A 19,074-nucleotide genomic window follows, 5' to 3' on the forward strand; every position below is an offset into this window, starting at 1 on the left:
AGAACAGTGGAGCTGAGGAATCACTCTTTTCTAATCCTTGTCAAGTGTAATTAATATTTCAACTATCGTATGAACTGGTTTTCATTAGTTGCAGGCCTAAAATACTGCTATATAAGGTGACAATGCTTATCGTAAGAAGCGACTAACGGGATCGGGATCAGGTGGTCAGGCTCGCTGACTTGTTTGATGCACATTATTGTATCCCAATTGCATGGATCGATGCTCATGATGTCAATCACTGGATTGTATAGTCTAGACTTTACAGACCACCATCATATAGCTGGGATATTGCTGAGTACGGCGTTAAACAACAAACAAACAACCATTGTTCACAATCATAGACTTATGCTAATCACTATGTTTTCAGTAATTGGCATGGTCTGTTTATGATGGCGCGATGCTGGGTCAAAATGAGGAAGTAGAAGTCACCAACAGTAAGTAACCATATCAGTCATATCAGCACATTGTACACCCTATTTAAGGTCAATTTAAGGGAATATCTTCATGTTAAAAGAAAAAAAAAAAGTTGAAATACTCCCTTTCGCCATAATAGGGTAAGCCGGATGTAGGCAAAAGTAAGTAGGCGTTGTAATCTGTTGTAGAGTCGATATATGATTAAGTAGCTCTCAGAATATGTATAGCAAAGGTTGTGGATGGAATATGAAACGTCTTTCGGTGGTAATAGTGATATTCACTGCCCTATCAGTATTTTATCCTGCTCAGGGTCAATTATTTCCAGTCAATTGTTTCCAGTCAATTATTTCTACAAGCAAAGTCCCTACACTATATTGACGTATATTTGTTTAGCTTCTCATTTCATCCTTCGTCGACTCTGTTTTGTCGATCCTTCTTCAGGATTGAATAGCTAAGACAAGATGAGGAAATGATAAACAGTATCCATAAGAGGATCTTCAAACCATTACTGCGTCACATGCTCAAGGCAGGAGTAGGCTCTGCGGTGACTTCCTGTTAATATACTTTTTTTCCATCTCTACAGATGAGTTTTGTTAGATGAGATAAATGATAATAAACAAAAGGGAGTGACTCTCAATTATTTATTCATGCTGTACACGATACGATGCGCGACTGCAGTGAGTGTACTCACAGTTCATCTATGATGACTTGCTGTCGTTGATTGTTGAGCCAGGACTAGCCGACTGAAGTGGTGTAGCCCTCAGACATTAGTACAGAGATCTCGTAAGTAGTGGGACCATATCTGTCGTCCAGAAACATCCTTCGATGATACCACTGAGTGGCTATGAAGAGCCATGGTAGATGTGACAGCTCTCGTCTCATGAGCATTCAATGTCTGGGATGGAGGCAATCCCGCACAATTGTAGGCACGGAATATTGTAGGTCATAACCAGAATAACACCGCGGAAACCTCTGAGGTAACCACCTGTGAGCTGGATATAAACAATCTCTTCTTGGATCGTCGAAGGGTCGATGATGCTTGTCCATATAATTGTAAAGGTTGAACGGGACATGTCCTCTCGATCCTCGGGATGTAGAATAGAGGCCAGTGCGGGGATGGTAAACAGCCTGTCTGATTGACCAGGGAGTTGGTTCTTTGAAGAACTAGATGTATCATGCCATGGCTGTGCCTCTCGAATCGAATCCTGTTAACGCCCAAGGCATGTATCTTGCTGACCAACGCTGCAGTGGCCAAGCCTAGAAGAAAAAGTCTTCACCATGACATTTTCAAAGTCAAGTCAAGTGTCGTTATATTACGTTCAAGTCCCATTCGGGTGGACGAAATTTGGAGGACTGGTCAGCGAGTTTATAAAAGTGAAGAAGAGCTTGAAGTTCCGGGTTTAAAGCAATTTTCACGCCCGTTTGGAGGTGACAGATCTGCCGCAGCAATATCCCTCAAAGGCTTTCCATTTATTGTCGTACAATGCTTTGGTCGATGTACAATGAGCCTCCTTAATGGCCAGGCGCATAGGTGTAGAGTGTCCAGCTATGGATGTAGAAAGCTGGAGTGAGGTTGAAGGCGAAGATCTTTTCACAGTGGGATAACAGCTTCCCTGTTTGAGGTCTACCAGCACGGTGAACCAACCGTGAGCGGTCCAGTAAGGCACGGTCAAAGTCAGTTGTAACTGTTTCGTGGATACGATCTTCTCCCATGATGTGGCTACAGCCTTTTACTCCAACGCCTTTGTATCTGGAATTGGAGAGACGAATCTTGGTAGTCGAGTGATGAACCTGGTGGCAAACATATCAACTTCTGGGTGGTGGTAGAGGTGACAAATCTCCTCGAAGGTCTTTAGATGTAATGGCCATGGTGTCAAGGATAGGCAGTCTGTTATGACACTGTTTACTCCCAGGATATGTCGAGCTCGAGCGATGATGCTCAATGCATCATTCATTTGAAAAAAATCCATTGCCAGAGCCAGTGGGGAAGCTGACTGTGGATCCGATCTTGTTGATGTACAACTGAATCATTGTCGGACTGTATCATCACTTGAGATAATTGAAAAATGACTGCCTTGATTCCGACATTGTTGATGTGAACTCTTGATTCTATTACTGACCAACATCCTGATGTTTGATGATATTCCAGATGTGCTCCGCAACTTACTGTCGATGCATCCACGAAAACGATGTTGTGTAGGTAGAAAGTGTTCAAGGGGAACTCCAGATCAGACGTTCATTCTGGATAGCCACCACTGTAGATGGGCATACAGGTGTGACAGAAGCTTAATAGGGGACCCAGCAATCCTCGATCTGAATAGACCCAGCAACTGCTGCCATGGTCGAAGATGTATAAGTGCCAGTGACATGAGCAATTATACCTTCTTCCATCTGCCCCGAGGAATGAACACCTTTCGGTTGTCCGTGTAGAAAAGTGCTCTGATAGTTTCCGATTTATCTATGTGTACTAGCCAAATGAGCTGGTGGTGTAGTTACTGTGCATGGGCCTGGATACAATGGTCGAAGTACGATTCCAAGACGATTTCTCTGACTTGCAGGAACCTCGTAATGGGCTTGGTAAGGCAGGTAAAAAGCCACAAGAAATTCCAAATTGGTAGTGAAGTGGAGGGAATGATGGTGCACCTGATGGATGAGCACATGATGAGAGGTGTCTTGTAAGTTCAGGCTGACCATGTAGTCCCCTTGTTGAATGATGGTGTGAAAAAAGCGTGCCCGTCGTCAAACGAAAATGAGCCAGTTTTTTTCTAGATACCACATGTTGAACATGAAAATGTGAAATTTCTTGGCTATGAAGGACACTGATCTCTGTTGAGAGCCTTTGTAACCTCGACCTCTGCCACAAAAAGATCCATTCATGCCACGAACAAAGTTGCGGAGATCTGGTTTAGATGGACTAAACTGGGGTCGTCTCCTGTCCTGCCTCTGGTCCTCAGAATGCTGCCTCTGGAGTCTAAGGAAATCTACTGACACCTGGAGATGAGTTTCCTTTGTAACTTTTTTGGCAATGTCTTGTATTCTGTTGTCGAATAGTAGAGTCATACCTTATTATACCTTGTCGTGATCTACCCATGGGCATTAATACAGGAGTCCCCGACGGCTCATCGTGGTCAGTGTTCCCATCTGATGAGTAATTAGTTCTATCACATCCTGGAACTCGCTCTGGATAAGGCTGATGGTCCCTCAAATATATGCTTCCTCTGAAGTCTTGACGTGAGTCACACATATGCCTATCTCTTTTATAGTAGATAATAAAGGTAGGGTCCGGCTAAACGTGAGATCCATATAAGCTAGCTCTTCATCAGCTACCACAGCTATACCCGAAGTTCACTTTGTGATTTTCCCATCCAGCTCAGGTGAAGTTGACAGGTTGTCCATCCCATGAATTCCTGTCTTGGCCATGTTAAACCTAGGCATCGGTGATTTGTCCTACTGTCTCCGTAAAGATCTGAATGCCACATCTAACTTCTTAGATAGGTCCGTAATAGTTGCCGTGTGAGGTAAAGTGATAGGATGAGCTGCATTTGCTGGCAACCTGTTGAGGTAAGGTCGTCCTCTGATATGCTCCGGTCAAGGTTAAGAGTATCCACGATCCAGGTGAGGATAAGGGAGGTGAAGATGATGGAGGTGAAGTCTGGTTTTCAGGAGAAGTATCCAGATGCCTTGGTGTGATGATAGTCATATCCCTGAGCTTCGTAGCTGAATGATGACTGTGCCAAAGTCGATGTAGCAGAATCCCCTGAAGTATTTCCCGACTGTTCATTACGTTGTTCAAGAACTGTATAAATGGATTGTAGTAACGATCCAATCTGCTCAGATAGTTGGTCTCTGTGATTCCCTGAAGTCGGTAGGGGAATCGCTACTGAGGGAGTCATACTTATAGTAGGGTTCATCACTGGAGGTTGTGAGGAAAGCATCACGACTGGGATGTCTGGATATCGCTCTGTACGTGAATGTGAGTGAGAGGAGGTTCGACCTCGCTCTTCTTGTTGAACCTATGTCAGTGTTGATCTAGATGTCGATAAGAAGTAGCAGTGTATCGATAGAAACTCGGCATTAAAGGTTATTTGGGGTGGGTCGATATCAATGGTCTCCATATCGATCCGGAGTTGGATAAGGATAGAAAGTCATGGGCTGGTATCGCTGGGATGGAGATTGATGTCGATCCCATAACCCTTTCATATCTGTGGTGTCGAGGCGACTTTCGATCCATATGGCGTTGAGATTCTTGAGAGTCCCACGAACATGATCGGTCAAGGTGACTATGTCGATCTATAGAGCGAGAACGTCTATGTTCGTGTCTGTACAATAGTTCTGTAGAGTACTGATGATCTGAGTCAGAATAATTTCTCATTGCTTCGATGTGGATGTGTGCTCTATAGACCTTGTGGGGAGTGGTATGAAAGTTGACCCTTACAATGTCAATCAGAGTAACTGGATTGATAAGAGTGGGAGATGAGGATGGTTGGCTAGGGATCGACTGGTTAAACTGCAACCTAGATGACTGACTTCCAATAGATGAGCTCTGAGTAAATGCACATATCAGGGGAGACTCGTTTAAATTTAAAGCTAGCACCAAATATGTGTGCGACGTTTTTGTTGACTGGAAGTTGGTCCTGGTGAGCGGATCACTGATGATAGATTGTAAAGAAACGTCAGTAACTTCGTTGTGTAAAAAACTGTCCGAAACTGTAGCTCCTTCCACTGAGAGGGAAGTAATCATGGCTGGTGTGGTTTGCTTAACCACGGATTTTACAAAATGGACAACTGCTAGTCTTTGTAACACATCTTTGAAGATGCGGGTCTGTGTTCTCTTATCTTTATATTTCGATTGACAATCAAGGCTTCTCATCTGGCTGTTCTTAAGATAGTCAGTGAATGCCTCCTGGGACAGATGAGTGCATTGCGAACACAGTAGACCTGGTTGACATATGCCCTGACAATCACAACATAGTTTGTGAAGATCCTCCAGTGAAAATATGTGGCCACACTTTGTGTTGGCTGATCCTTGCCTATATCTTAGGTGTAAGTAGTGCCCGTAATTTTGAGAAAAATAAGGGCTAAAAAAAAAAAGGGCCAAAAGAAACGTTACCAATATTAAATGATATGCCACTTTGAAACAAAGATGCCAACCTGTTCAAAAACAGAAAAGAACACATCTATCGAATACAGCCTTCATATTCTCTGTCGTTCTTTGCACGTGCTTTGCTGATTTTGGGAGACATTGGTGTTTTTCAGCCAATTTTTAAAACATTCTTTCCCAAATTCTCGTGCAATTTCTGGGTATAAATTATGCACGGATCTGTTCCCTATCATTGGTTGCGATGATTAACACCAACGAACATGCCAAGACTGACCGCTGTCCAAAGGGAGAGAGAGCCATAGGTATGCTGCAGATGGGAGCGACACAGAGAACATTTGCCATTAACATGAACTGCTCCAAGATGACCATTACCAGACTGGTATCACATCTCCGACAGACTGGCAGAACCGCAGACAGACCACGGGGTGGCAGACCAAAGGTCATGACCCCACAGGATGACTGTTTTTTACGGGTACTTCATCTGAGGAAGAGATTTCTTACTGTGACGTCATCAGGTGCCAATAGCTTAGGACATCCGGTCGGCAGACAAACAGTGACCAGACGACTACGACATTATGGTCTCCGGGCTTATCGCCCTTTCAAGGGCATGACCTTGACCCGTCATCATCGACGTGCCAGATTAACGTGGTGCAGGCAAACTCAGCGATGGCAACAAAGGGAATGGCGGCGAGTGCTTTTTTGTGACGAAAGCAGGTTCCAACTCTTCACACCTGATGGGCGGACGCGAATTTATCGACGACGTGGTGAACGTACGGCTCCTTGTTGCGTCCAGGAGGTGGAACATAACGGGGGCGTAAGTGTGATGGTCTGAGGCGGCATTTGCGGGGACGAGAAGGCAATCTGACAGCACAACGCTACTTGACAATATTTACGGCCAGTGGTTCTTCCTTTCATCCAGCGTCAACAACGGACAGTGTTCCAACGCCCCACCCCATAAAGCCCGTGTTACTAAAGACTTCCTCAACGCCAACTACGTGACTGTCTTGCCGTGGCCAGCTCGATCACCAGGTCTGTCACCCATAGAACATCTCTGGGACCAGCTGGGGCGTCGTCTTCGGAAACGTCAACATCTTCCCTTCACGAGACAAGTGTTGATCGTTGCCCTCCGTGAGGAATGGAATCGGATACCTGCAGTCGATGTGAGGACGCTTGTCTACTCAGTTCGACGCCGCATTCGAAGATACATTGCCGCTCATGGAGGTCATATCCCGTACTGCACGGTCTGGGCAGTCGTAATCTTAAAGTTGTAACCAATGTTGTTGATCGAATTCTTGACGAATGACCCCTTGTCAAGAAATGTCCCTGTTGGAGGTCAAGGACTTTGTTGTTGAATTAGTAAGTTCGCATTTTACTGTTCTGAATGATGAATTTCTACAATACAATTGTTATTGCTGCTTCAAATTGTGTTGGTCATATTTTATCCTAGAAATATATTTGGTAACGTTTCTTTTGGACGTCAATTTAGTCTCTCTAAAAAAACACATCTCCACAGAGAGACGAAGAGAAATAGAATGATGAGACAGAAGTCAAGTTGCCAGATCGAGGTCAGGATGCTGCATGAGATTCGGATGCATGACTTGATTGCCGGGACGGTTGCCATGGTGATCTATCTATACAGCAACAAAGCCAACGGTTATAACAAACTCCAAGGGACCACTATTTTCAGTTATATATATATTAAACAAATGGCCAGGACTAAAACATAAGTTTGTTCTATTGGTCAGTTCATTTAACGTGTGTTCGTTATGAAAGTAGTTTTCTGTAGATATATTATAGATATATATGTGTGTATAGATATATCTTATGACCAGTTCTTCTGTGGCAGAAAGGAACCAGTTTGCACTGATAAATTAACGCAAAGCATTTGCTATGCTCAGGATCTCAGTACACACATTGAAATATACCCTTTAGCCACAATAGTGTAAGCAAGATGTAGGCAAAAGTGCGTTGCAATTTGTTGTAAAGTGTGATATGATGATTGAGTAGGTTTCAGACTATGGATAGCAAAGGGTGTAGGTGGAATAGGACTATCTATCTGTCTTCTGGTGGTTATAGTTATATTCACTGCCCTATGAGTATTTTACCCTGCTCACGGGTGTGTTAGAATGATAACATTACCATATGTAAAAATGAAGATAATACAAAAATAGAAATAGAAATACTATACTTAATACTATCTATCTATCTATCTATCTATCATTCTATCTATCTATCTATCTATCTATCTATCTATCTATCTATCTATCTATCTAATCTATCTAATCTATCTATCTATCTATCTATCTACCGTTATAACAAACTACCGTTACAACAAACTCAAAGGTACCACCAATTTTAGCTCGTAATAATCGTAATTCGTTTTTAGCAAATACTCAGCATTCATATTTTGGCCGGAACTAAAACATAAGTTCGTTATATCGGTCAGTTTCTTATAAGCTCGTGTATTGGGGTGTTCTACTGACACAATGAAGCGGTGAAGCTGTGAGTAAAAGACTACGAGTCAAACAGTGTACGGTCAAAGATACCGTGTTAGGCATGTATATCGATATCAAACAAAACATGGAAAAATAATTACAATTGATGACATGTTGGATATTGAATTGCCTTCAGGAGAGCAACTGGGATAGCGCTGCAACCTTCTTTAAACTAGAATGTCATTCCATTAGAATCTTGTGGCGTGACGTCATAGCAGTTTATGGCGTCATCCATAGAATGTCTTTGTGGGTTAGAAGGAAGTACGTTCTTTGATCATCCTTTAATGCAGAACTATTTAAAAGGTGCATAGTTTGACTCAATGGTTAAACGTTACACGTGTTCCTAGCGCAATAAAATGCACACAAACTCCAACATTTGTTTTCATTTGGACAGTGAGACTAAACAACAAATATTTTAGATGTATCTTTTTTAGAAAATGTTAAATACTTTTTTGTACGGAGCTGTGGACATACTTAAAGATTTATTGCAAAGAACAAAGACATTTACAACATGGTCGTTTAGGTAATGTCGGCTAATCTTGATTCATGTTTTGACAGTGTATTGTAGGCCTCTATGACTGTATTTTGAAGTTCATGAATAATTATTGCCTTCCATTCAACCACTATGACTGTATGATTCTTAAGACATGTTTATGTTTTTTTTGCAGACTGTCAAACGTGCTCTGCCCTTTTGGATAGAAAGGAAGATTTTGATCTACCAGAGGACAATGTTCTGCTTATTGATGTAGATGTTGAGTTAATAAATAAACCTAATGCAAATTTGGGTAATTTGCAGAAGAAGGAACAACGAGTTCAGAGGACTGACTTTGTTAACAAGCTGAAGAAGTACATATCAGCTCTGCGAAACACAGGAGGTGGTGCAGTGTTGGTTCACATAAATGGATTAGCAGAAGGGGACACATGTCTAGACTACTTCAATGAATTAGTTGATGTGAGACTGAATGATATGATCGAAGATGGCAGTCTCTTTGTGCAAAGTTATCAGAAGGATTGGCTTCTAGACACCGAATCAAACAGTGTAGAGAACAGACGTTTCAAAGGATTTGTTGTCATCCATGTAACAGGTTCTAGTATAGTGACAACATTTAACTTCCATTCAAAACAACCATTTGATAATGCTATAATTGATGTGCAAAGTAATGCAGTCATCAGATTTCTCCAACGGAAAAACTGTTTTCAAAACAAAAGTACATCAATTCGTGGAATACCACAGATCAATGAAAGGCGAAACATTCAAGTGAAAGGTTTCCGTCCTGACACTCTACCTTCTGGGTTACTGCAAAATGCTGCCACATTCAATGACTATCTTTGGGAAAAGTGTGGGTTAGGTGGATATATAAGTGCCTTTTCTAAACTAGATGGTGGTGGATCATTCTTCCTTGGCATCAACGAAGACGAAACACAACACCCGAAGGAGACTTACAAGTCAAAGACATTTACAGGAGTGGGCATACAATTCAGAGATTTGCAATTTCGTAAAGATACTAAAACCGCAATCTTTCAGTCTGTACAGAACAACACTGTTATCGTGACATACAGTGGAAAGCCACATAACACACCTAGAGACACGATTCAAGTCGCATTCCATCACGTAGAGGCAGACAAGTTTGTGCTGGAGGTAGCTGTTGCAGCAGTTGACGGTCTATTGTGTTACGATAAGGAAGGACCAGAAGCTTACGAGTTTAAAAATAACGAACTGAAGAGGTTAACAATAAAAGAGTGGTACGAACGGTAAGTTAAATTTGGTTGTCGATATCAAATTGAAGTTGTCTGTAAATATTCAAGTCTGGACTATGCAATCAAGTGATTGACATGATGAGCATCGATCCACGCAAATGGGATACGATGACATGCATCAACCAAGTCAGGGAGCCTGACTACCCCATCCAGTTAGCCGCCTCTTACGACAAGCATAATCGCCTTAGGCAAGCATCTGGTGCTTAAGACCAATTCTACCCCTGATCTTCACGGGTCCTTGCCCTTATAAGGCAACAGCATCCAGCTGCAGTCCAGATTTTGTTCAAGAGGTTCAAATCCGATTTTCCATATTGTCAAAATTAAGATTTCAATTTCTGTATACACATAATTTCTACATAATCGAGTGTACTATTCCGAATATATCTTGAGCATGTGTATACGAATCACTATCAAATAGTGATTGTACCAGGCGTTCGTGAAAAGGTATTCGTGTTCATTGCTTTATTAGGTATCTGACTATAATATTCATTTCAGTTTGCATATCCAAGACGAGACTGACGCCCAGGCTGAAAGCAGAGATGGCAGTACCTCAAAAAGACAGCAACCCTCGTTTAGATGGTATGTTGGTTCTGTGATTTGAAATTTATTTTTTAAAGTTCAGATGAGGTGAAATGGGGTTTATTGTTGCGTTCAAAGTTATTGCACTTACATTTTGACGTATTGTAGCATTAAATATTGTTCAAATATAAGTTTTGTGGAAACAGATTTTTAGATATAAATACAGCAATAAACACACAGTACTCACACTTTTCATTTGACTTACTGATTTACTGACATTTTGACAGTAACTTACATAACGAAAAACTCCAGCAATGATTTAACGGATCATAGTATGTTAAAGAAAGTATATGTTCTGGTAACAGAGAACCTGACACACCGTCCTGTTGGGAGGGTGGACATAAGGAGTCTGTATCAGCGGAGGCCTCCTTGCATCATGCAGATTGAGAAGAGCCTGGAGGATATAGAGGCCACAGTTTTACATGGAGGTACAGCAAACGTTTTACAACTTGTTGGCACCCGGGTTAGAAGTGGTTTTTAGATATATATATTCCTTGTATGACTGAACTAAAGTAAATAAGATGGAAAGATTTTGTGACGTGACTAATTGTATTTAGTGATTCCTAATATTCTGTATTATATCTATTCCGCATCATTTAAAATTCAACACACCTGACACAGGACTTTTCTTTCACAGGACTAGAAACAATCAAGACATTTCCCAAGAATTTCCCAGCAGGAGAGGCATATGTTAATTTGAAGACGAGGCTGAATGAGCTCCCAACAATGGAGAATGTTGGTCTGGCATACATCGCAAAATCTCTCCCTGCTACTGCTAATATGGACATTAAGTACAGGACTCCTGTAGATGTTATTTTGGACATATGTCTCATCAGACAGGGCAGTCCTGCAGTTGTTCTTTCTGTTGTGACAGACATGCCTGTAGATATGAAACTTGCTCAACGATACACCTCTGCTGTCTCTAAAGAACTTACAAGGAATGTTCGCAGGTTTACGACTGTGACCTTCAACTCTTTATATGGGTTACTTCATGAGAAGGACCTCATGTCAAAAGAATCATTTGAATCATCTCTATCAAGGATAGAGAAGGAAAGGTCTCGCCTCTGTGTTCCTGATTCTTTGAGCATGAACAGGAAAAAGTATAAACATGTTGTCCGCGCTTTCCTCTCTTCTGTGGCAGTAACAACGTTTGTTAAGGACGAAAAGGAAGAAGCTCTATGGTTTTTGACACGCAAACAGTTCTGTATCCTGACACAGAACATTGATCACACTGAAGTGCATGTAGATACCTGCCCAGCAAGCGGTGGTGGAGTCCTGTCTCTCACAGTTGCACAACGTCTACAGAAACTTGGACCGACATTGCTGATATCAGATGACCCCACACTAGTCGAGAGTGCAAGGTAACATTTTATGACATTTTTTCTTCTGTGTTATTAAAGCTATTTTTTTAATTGGTTAATGTGTTTATGTGGGCAGATACCGACGACATATGATGAATGTGCTGCCTCTGTCTTCCTTACAGAAAGCAGAATATTGATTCGAAGACATTCAACGACATCCTGCAAAGTGACCTGATGGCAGAGGAGGAAGATCTCACGAACGTTGTTATATACCATGTTGGAGGACCATGCTCATCTCAGACTACACAGTTACCCCAGCTTTTGTCGGGTGCATACAGGCGCTGGGTTTTCCACAGACAGAAAGGTATTTGTGATCAGCTTGATTCAACATTGTTAACCTCACACCCCTTGGTACAGTAACAAGAATCATTGCTAACGAGATGATATTATGACAAACAACGTCACATATTGTTGAAGTAAAGAAAGACCATGTTGATATGATGATCATCTGGACTAGTTTTCCTCTATAACTTGCAAGTTATGATTAACAACAGAAGTATGACATTTATACTTCAAGGGAAAATCTTTATGGGAACATTTTCCTGTCAGTGACCAAAGATGGACTGTTCTCCAGTTCGCCTAGTATTAACTATATAGCATAATAGCATGATTGATGTGTTCCAGGAATGCTTGCGGATGAAGATGGGCAACAAAGGCAGAGCCTTTTGCCAGAACCAGCAACAGTTAGTGATCATGGTGAGTGTATATGTTCAGCATAAACAAAATATAACAAATGTTATATTTGGGATATTTTCCATATTGCCAATATTAAGGTTTCAATTTATGTATACACATAATTTCTACAAAATCGAGTGTACTATTCCGAGTATATCGTGAGCATGTGTCTGCGAATCACTATCAAATAGTGATTTTACCAGGTGTTCGTGAAAATGTATTTGCGTTCGTTGCCTTATTAGGTATATGACTATAATATTGATTTCAGTTTGTGGTTTGGAACTGACGCCTCGGCTGAAAGTAGACATGGCACTATCTGAAAAAGACAGCAAACGTTGTTTAGATGGTATGTTGATCTCTGATTTGAAATTTATTGTTCCAGTTCAGATGTGGTGAAATGGGGTTTATCGTCAATTTCAAGATTATTGCACTTATGTTTCGATGTATTGTAGCATTGAACATTGTTCAAATATTAGTTTTGTGGAAACAGGCGTATATATATATATATATATGTTGTGGTTGACACTGGGACTGACATGATTGTTCGAGAAGTTTTGTTATGGAACGGTGTCTGGAAGGCTGTGACAAATTCTGGATATTCTAGAGTGCAGGGTCTTTTAACATGGGCCCTAAAATATATTGTTGATGCCACATATTTGACCCATTGTTTTGCCTCCTGTGATAGTAAATTGTTTTTTAAAATAATTTTTCATTTTTACTGATTACACAATTTAGCTCACCTATCGATTTCTAGGTTCTGTTTTAATTCGTAAATCAACGCATAACAGATGTGCCCTTAACAGATGTGCCTATAGATTATCAGTGATAATATATCGTTAGCCATATATAAAGGTGTTTATGTTTCCTAAGTTGATTAAGTGAATGAATTTGTACATCATGTGATAAAATGTTTGCTCATTGATTACAAATCACTTCAGATCTTCATGACGGTGTACACTATGGACCTATCTCTCAGTTTCCTCTATTTGTTATAAAAAAAACCATGCGATTGTATCAAAATTTACTTTTGGCAAAGGATATCCCCAAAACAATTTATTTACAACCATTTCCTTCGATGGTCTTATACTTTGGGCAGTAACTTACATACAGAAAATCTCCAGAAATGAATTAACGGATCATAGTATGTTAAAGAAAGTATATGTTCTGGTAACAGAGAATCTGACACACCGTCCTTATGGGAGGGTGGACATAAGGAGTCTGTATCAGCGGAGGCCTCCCTGCATCATGCAGATTGAGAAGAGCCTTGAGGATATAGAGGACACAGTTTTACATGGAGGTACAGCAAACGTTTTACAACTTTTGGGCACCCGGATTAGAATAGGTTTTCAGCTATATATATTCCTTGAAGGACTGAATTAAAGTAAATGAGATGGAAAGACTTTGTGACTTGACTGATTGTATTTAGTGATACCCCAAATTCTGTATGATATGTATTTGGTATCTATTAAATTATCTATTAAACACACCTGACACAGGACTTTTCTTTCACAGAACTAGGAATCAAAACATTTCCCAAGAATTTTCCAGAAGGAGAGGCATCTCTCAATATGATGACGAGGCTGAATGAGCTTTCAACAGTGGGAAACGTTGGTCTGGCATACATCGCAAAATCTCTCCCTGCTACTGCTAATATGGACATTAAGTACTTGACTCCTGGAGATGTTATTTTGGACATATGTCTTATCAGACAGGACAGTCCGACAGTTGTTCTTTCTGTTGTGGCAGACATGCCTGTGGATGTGAAACTCGCTCAACGATACACCTCTGCTGTCTCTAAAGAACTTACAAAGAACGTTCGCAGGTATACGACTGTGACCTTCAACTCTATATACGGGTTACTTCATGAGAAGGACCTCGCGTCAAAGGAATCATTTGAATCCACTCTATCCAGGATAGAGAAGGAAAGGTCTCGCCTCTGTGTTCCTGATTCTTTGAGCATGAACAGGAAAAAGTATAAACATGTTGTCCGCGCTTTCCTCTCTTCTGTTGCAGTAACAACGTTTGTTAATAGCGAAAGCGAAGAAACTCTATGGTTTTTGACACGCAAACAGTTCTGTATCCTGACACAGAACATTGATCACACTGAAGTGCATGTAGATACCTGCCCAGCAAGCGGTGGTGGAGTCCTGTCTCTCACAGTTGCACAACGTCTACAGAAACTTGGACGGACATTGCTGATATCAGATGACCCCACACTAGTCGAGAGTGCAAGGTAATATTTTATGACATTTTTTCTTCTGTGTTATTAAAGCTATTTTTTAATTAGTTAATGTGTTTATGTGGGCAGATACCTATGTAATATGATGCATGTGCTGCCTCTGTCCTCCTTACAGAAAGCAGAATATTGATTCCAAGACATTCAACGACATCCTGCAAAGTGACCTGATGGCAGATAAAGCAGATATCATGAACGTTGTTATACACCATGTTGGAGAACCATGCTCATCTCAGATTCCACAGTTACCCCAGCTTTTGTCGGGTGCACATAGGCGCTGGGTTTTCCACAGACAGAAAGGTATTTGTGATCAGCTTGATTTAACATTGTTAACCACACACTCCTAGGTAAGGTAACAAGAATCATTGCTAACGGGATGATATTATGACAAGACAAACAACATTACATGTTGATATGATGAGCATCTGGACTAGTTTTCCTCTATAACTTGCAAGTTATGATTAACAACAGAAGTATGACATTAATGCTTATACAAGGGAAAATCTTTCTGGGAACATTTTCTAGTCAGTGATCAAAGACGGACTGTTCTCTAGTTCGCCTAGTATTTACTACATAGCATGATAGCATGAGTGATGTGTTCCAGGAATGCTTGCGGATGAAGATGGGCAACAAAGTCAAAGCCTTTTGCCAAAACCAGCAACAGTAAGTGACCATGGTGAGTGTATATTTTCAGCATAAGCATAATATAACAAATGTTATATTTGGGATAACACTTTCTTAGTAACGAACAGATTCTCGTACCTGTTGTGGGGTTAAGCCCCCTTCATGCTTTGAACTGCCAGACTGAGGCACCTTATCGCCAAGACACAAAATCAGCGATCTAAACCACTCAGTCACCGAGGCTTCCACAAATGAAAGTAGGACTTGGATGATTGACTAATTATCATTGGTTAATCAAGTAGAAGGGATTTGGGTGATTGCTTATCATCGGTTGGTGAAGTGGTCATGACTTGGATGATCATGTTGTCGGGACGTGGAGGATTGTTTGTCATTGGCTAATCGATCGAGCAGACGGGATTTGGGTGATTGCTTATCATTGATTGATCAAGTTGTCCGGAACATATTGAGTACATTTATTTATGCTGTTGAATTCAATAATTATGATTCGCGAAGTTTGGATCAGTCCTTAAATATATCACATAAACAACATCATACTGCCAAGGTTGGTGAATGTTCAATAAATATTTGTTACACATGGAAACATTTACAATACTGCTATTGGTACATTGTCTGCTGTTTGAACATTGAATAGGAATATACTCAATGGTGTTGATACTATTTTATATTCATTTCAGATGGTTCAACAGGCATACCCGTCACAATGGCTGACAAAGGTACTTCCCTATGCAAACATGTGTTCAAGTTGTACAGGAAAACTGGGTGGAAACTGTATGAGCTGCTTGCTATGGGGAAACCATGTGTGTGTGTGTGTGTGACGGGGGGGAAGAGATCTGAAAAAAGTTAGAGTATGTTGGTGACATATCATGACACTAAAGGGTAGTGAGTTGTTTCCCTTAGATAAAGGGACGCAAAGGCCAAACGATCGCGTCAAAGATCGGGAGATCTATGACAATCTGTTTGGGTGAAGAGGTAAAGATAATAAACGTGAGGAATGTGTGAATATGCGGGAAATGCGAACTCAACCCCCTGTTCATAAAATGGATTTGTCCGACATTGACGAGATCGACTGCGTCCTTCATGGTTTATTCTCCCTGCTGTTTTTTATTGTACAACAAATAACTCCACCTCACCGTCTATTTCTTAAAAAAGAGCCTACTAGTCATACGAATTTGGATATATCTACCAACAAATCTGAGATAGGTATCAAGTTAAACCTTATACTGTAACAATAAAATGCCAAGAGTTCAAACAGCAATTTCGTCACTAAACTGTTTCCTTTCAATTTTCAATGTGTTCAATTGAAACGTTGAGGTGGGGGGGGGCAAGCCATGTTTACCCTTTTGCTGTCATGGCAAATTTTCTGTCTTTTACGTCACACGGAATCTGATTTGTGACTGATTGATCTCTGGTTGATCAAGGAGACGGGACCTGTTTGCTTATCATTGATTAATCAGGTAGGCTGGACTGAATATGTATACCTTTCTGGTGTCATGGCAGATGTTCTGTCTTTTATGTCATACAGAATCTGTTTCGGAAGACATTTGAGACGGATTGATCTCTGGTGTTGATATTTTGAATATATATATTTTTTTTATATAGTTGATCAAGGAGTCCGGACCTGTTTGCTTTTCATTGATTAATTGGGTAGTGGGGACTGAATAAAACACGCGAACCTTGTCAATCATGTCAATATAGTTTTACTGCTGCAATAATTGTGGCACTCATGTCGTTTTGCTATCTGACACCGATATTATGTATTTTGTTCTCTTTTGAAACAGATGCAAATATAATCCCTATAAAATATAAAATCTAACTGACAGACATTGTGATCATATTTATGGCACATAATAATTACCCTGAAATTTAAAACTTAGACAGAAATAGTCAATCTCCCGCATTTGCATTTGACTGAAGACCAACTGACAAAATGATGTAATTCATAAGCTGTTGAGTAGTGGGTGTAAGACTGTTACTATTCTCTTTCACAGGGAAACGTTCCAGCTTCTTAGACAGGGAAATTCGAATGGTACTTGTAGGAAAGACCGGAGTTGGTAAAAGTGAAACAGGGAATACAATAGCTGGAGCCAGAAAGATGATGAAGATATTCACCTCATTGGCAAGAGCAATATCTGTTACAAAGAAATGTAAACAGCATTCCTTTAAACGCTTTGGTTACGACTTGCAGCTCATTGATGTCCCAGGTTTTGGTGACACAGTAAAATCACATGACGACATAAAGGAAGAGATAATGAAATGTGTAGCTATGTCATCTCCTGGAATACACGCCATTCTTTTCATCGTGAGGGTAGGAAGGTTCACTGAAGAGGACACAAATACACTTGAAAGGTTCCTCCGCTGCTTTGGAGAAGAATCAAAACGATTTGTGATTATTGTATTTACTGGAAAAGATGACTTGGAAGCAGATAATGATACTCTTGACAACTACCTTGGTGATTGCCCAGTGACACTGAAGAACTTTGTATTTGATGTAAGTCGTCGCTGTATTGCTGTCAACAACAGGGGGACGGATCCAGAGAAGGAGAAATTTACCAGAGACCTGATCAACATGATAAAAAGCATGGTTGATGCCAACGGCGGCCGGTGCTACACAAACGAGATGTATGAGAGATGTGAGGCTGAGCTTCAAGAAGCTGAGATGAAGGAAAAACTTGGAGAGAAGATGGAAAAGCAGCTTGAGGAGAAACTCAAGCAAGAAGCTGCTGCCTATGAAGAAAAGTTACAGAGCCAGCATCTTAAAATGCAAGAATTGGAGAAACAACTTCAACAAAATGAAAGAAGATCAAAAGAAGATGAAGAAAATCAGTTGAGAGAACGACTGAAAGCCTTAGTGGTGAGGCAAAATGAAGAAGCAAAGAGGAAATGTCTGGAGGAAGAAAGGAAACGAGAGGAGGCAGAGGAGAACATGAGGAAAGAAATTCAAAAACTGAAAGATTTGGAGAGAAAAATGGAGGAAGAATATGAGCGTAGGAAAGAAGATCTACAACGTGAAGAGGCTCGAAAGCAGATACGGGAGAAGGTTGAAGAAGGCAACACAAGTTACCTTGAAAGTTTTGTTGGATGGGTTGCGGACAAGCTCACATCAGTTTGGCCTATTTCGAGTTGATCATACAAATCTGCAAAAGATAGAATATAGAATGAATGGTTTTCAGTGATTCATTCAAATAATTTTGATTACTATTTTGACTCGTCACTATATGGCTGAGATACTGCCGATGTGACGTAAAACTTTAACTTACTCACTATTTTGCTTTTTATGCCCAAATTGACAGATACTATTCTCTGGCATAGACGTTTTTTTATGAAAAACAGAAAAAAACAAAAACAGATCCCATTAGTCGCCTCTTAGGGGTTTGTTTGGCTGCATGTACTAGTCCGGACAGTTTAGCTGTGATACCCCACTCAGACACAGTATACTGACTCTCTGCCGCCCAATCTTTCTTATAACCTGTTAATGCTAGGCATGATGGACATAGTTTAGGTTGTAAACCCTCCCCAATTTCACTCTTCTCCTTACATTCTCAATCAAGGCCATCTCATAGTTTTTTATCCAAATTATAATCCTGCAGAAAAATCATGAACAACATTTATCAGCAATTTTCAAGACAGAAACGGCCTCATAAACCTTTCATGGATATTGACCATTGTTTTGGACGTTTATGCTTTTCCTTGCAAAAAACTGTTGGGAAGTTTTCCTTTTTCTTAGTGTCGTGACCTCATCACGGGTAGAAGGTTTTACTTCTTTATTGTAAGGCCGAATGAGTTGAGGAGCCGATTATTTTCGGACTCCAGTGT

The 19,074-nt window shown here is 40.6% G+C and overlaps 1 protein-coding gene across 1 annotated transcript; it reads left to right on the forward strand.

Moving 5' to 3' along the window:
- Positions 1-366: 366 nt before the first annotated feature.
- LOC139461244 (uncharacterized) lies at positions 367-18,582 on the forward strand. The gene is made up of 14 exons (XM_071242882.1): positions 367-434; positions 8,679-9,762; positions 10,264-10,347; positions 10,653-10,775; positions 10,985-11,708; positions 11,831-12,012; positions 12,333-12,404; positions 12,652-12,729; positions 13,558-13,680; positions 13,896-14,616; positions 14,738-14,919; positions 15,224-15,295; positions 15,936-15,974; positions 17,250-18,582. Exons 3-14 carry the CDS (start codon positions 10,308-10,310, stop codon positions 18,383-18,385), a joined length of 3,492 nt encoding a protein of 1,163 aa, XP_071098983.1. The 5' UTR covers positions 367-434; positions 8,679-9,762; positions 10,264-10,307; the 3' UTR covers positions 18,386-18,582.
- Positions 18,583-19,074: the final 492 nt, after the last annotated feature.

This window comes from Haliotis cracherodii, unplaced genomic scaffold (assembly GCF_022045235.1).
Source record: "Haliotis cracherodii isolate W230 unplaced genomic scaffold, xgHalCrac1.p SCAF_14, whole genome shotgun sequence".
Classification (NCBI taxonomy): Eukaryota; Metazoa; Mollusca; class Gastropoda; order Lepetellida; family Haliotidae; genus Haliotis; species Haliotis cracherodii.

Excerpts from the sequence above, each read along its gene's own strand:
- LOC139461244 (XM_071242882.1), top strand. The coding sequence starts at position 10,308 with ATGGCAGTACCTCAAAAAGACAGCAACCCTCGTTTAGATG. Across the intron at positions 10,348-10,652 it reads CAGCAACCCTCGTTTAGATG|AGAACCTGACACACCGTCCT; the intron begins GTATGTTGGTTC and ends TTCTGGTAACAG. Across the intron at positions 15,296-15,935 it reads AGCAACAGTAAGTGACCATG|ATGGTTCAACAGGCATACCC; the intron begins GTGAGTGTATAT and ends TATTCATTTCAG.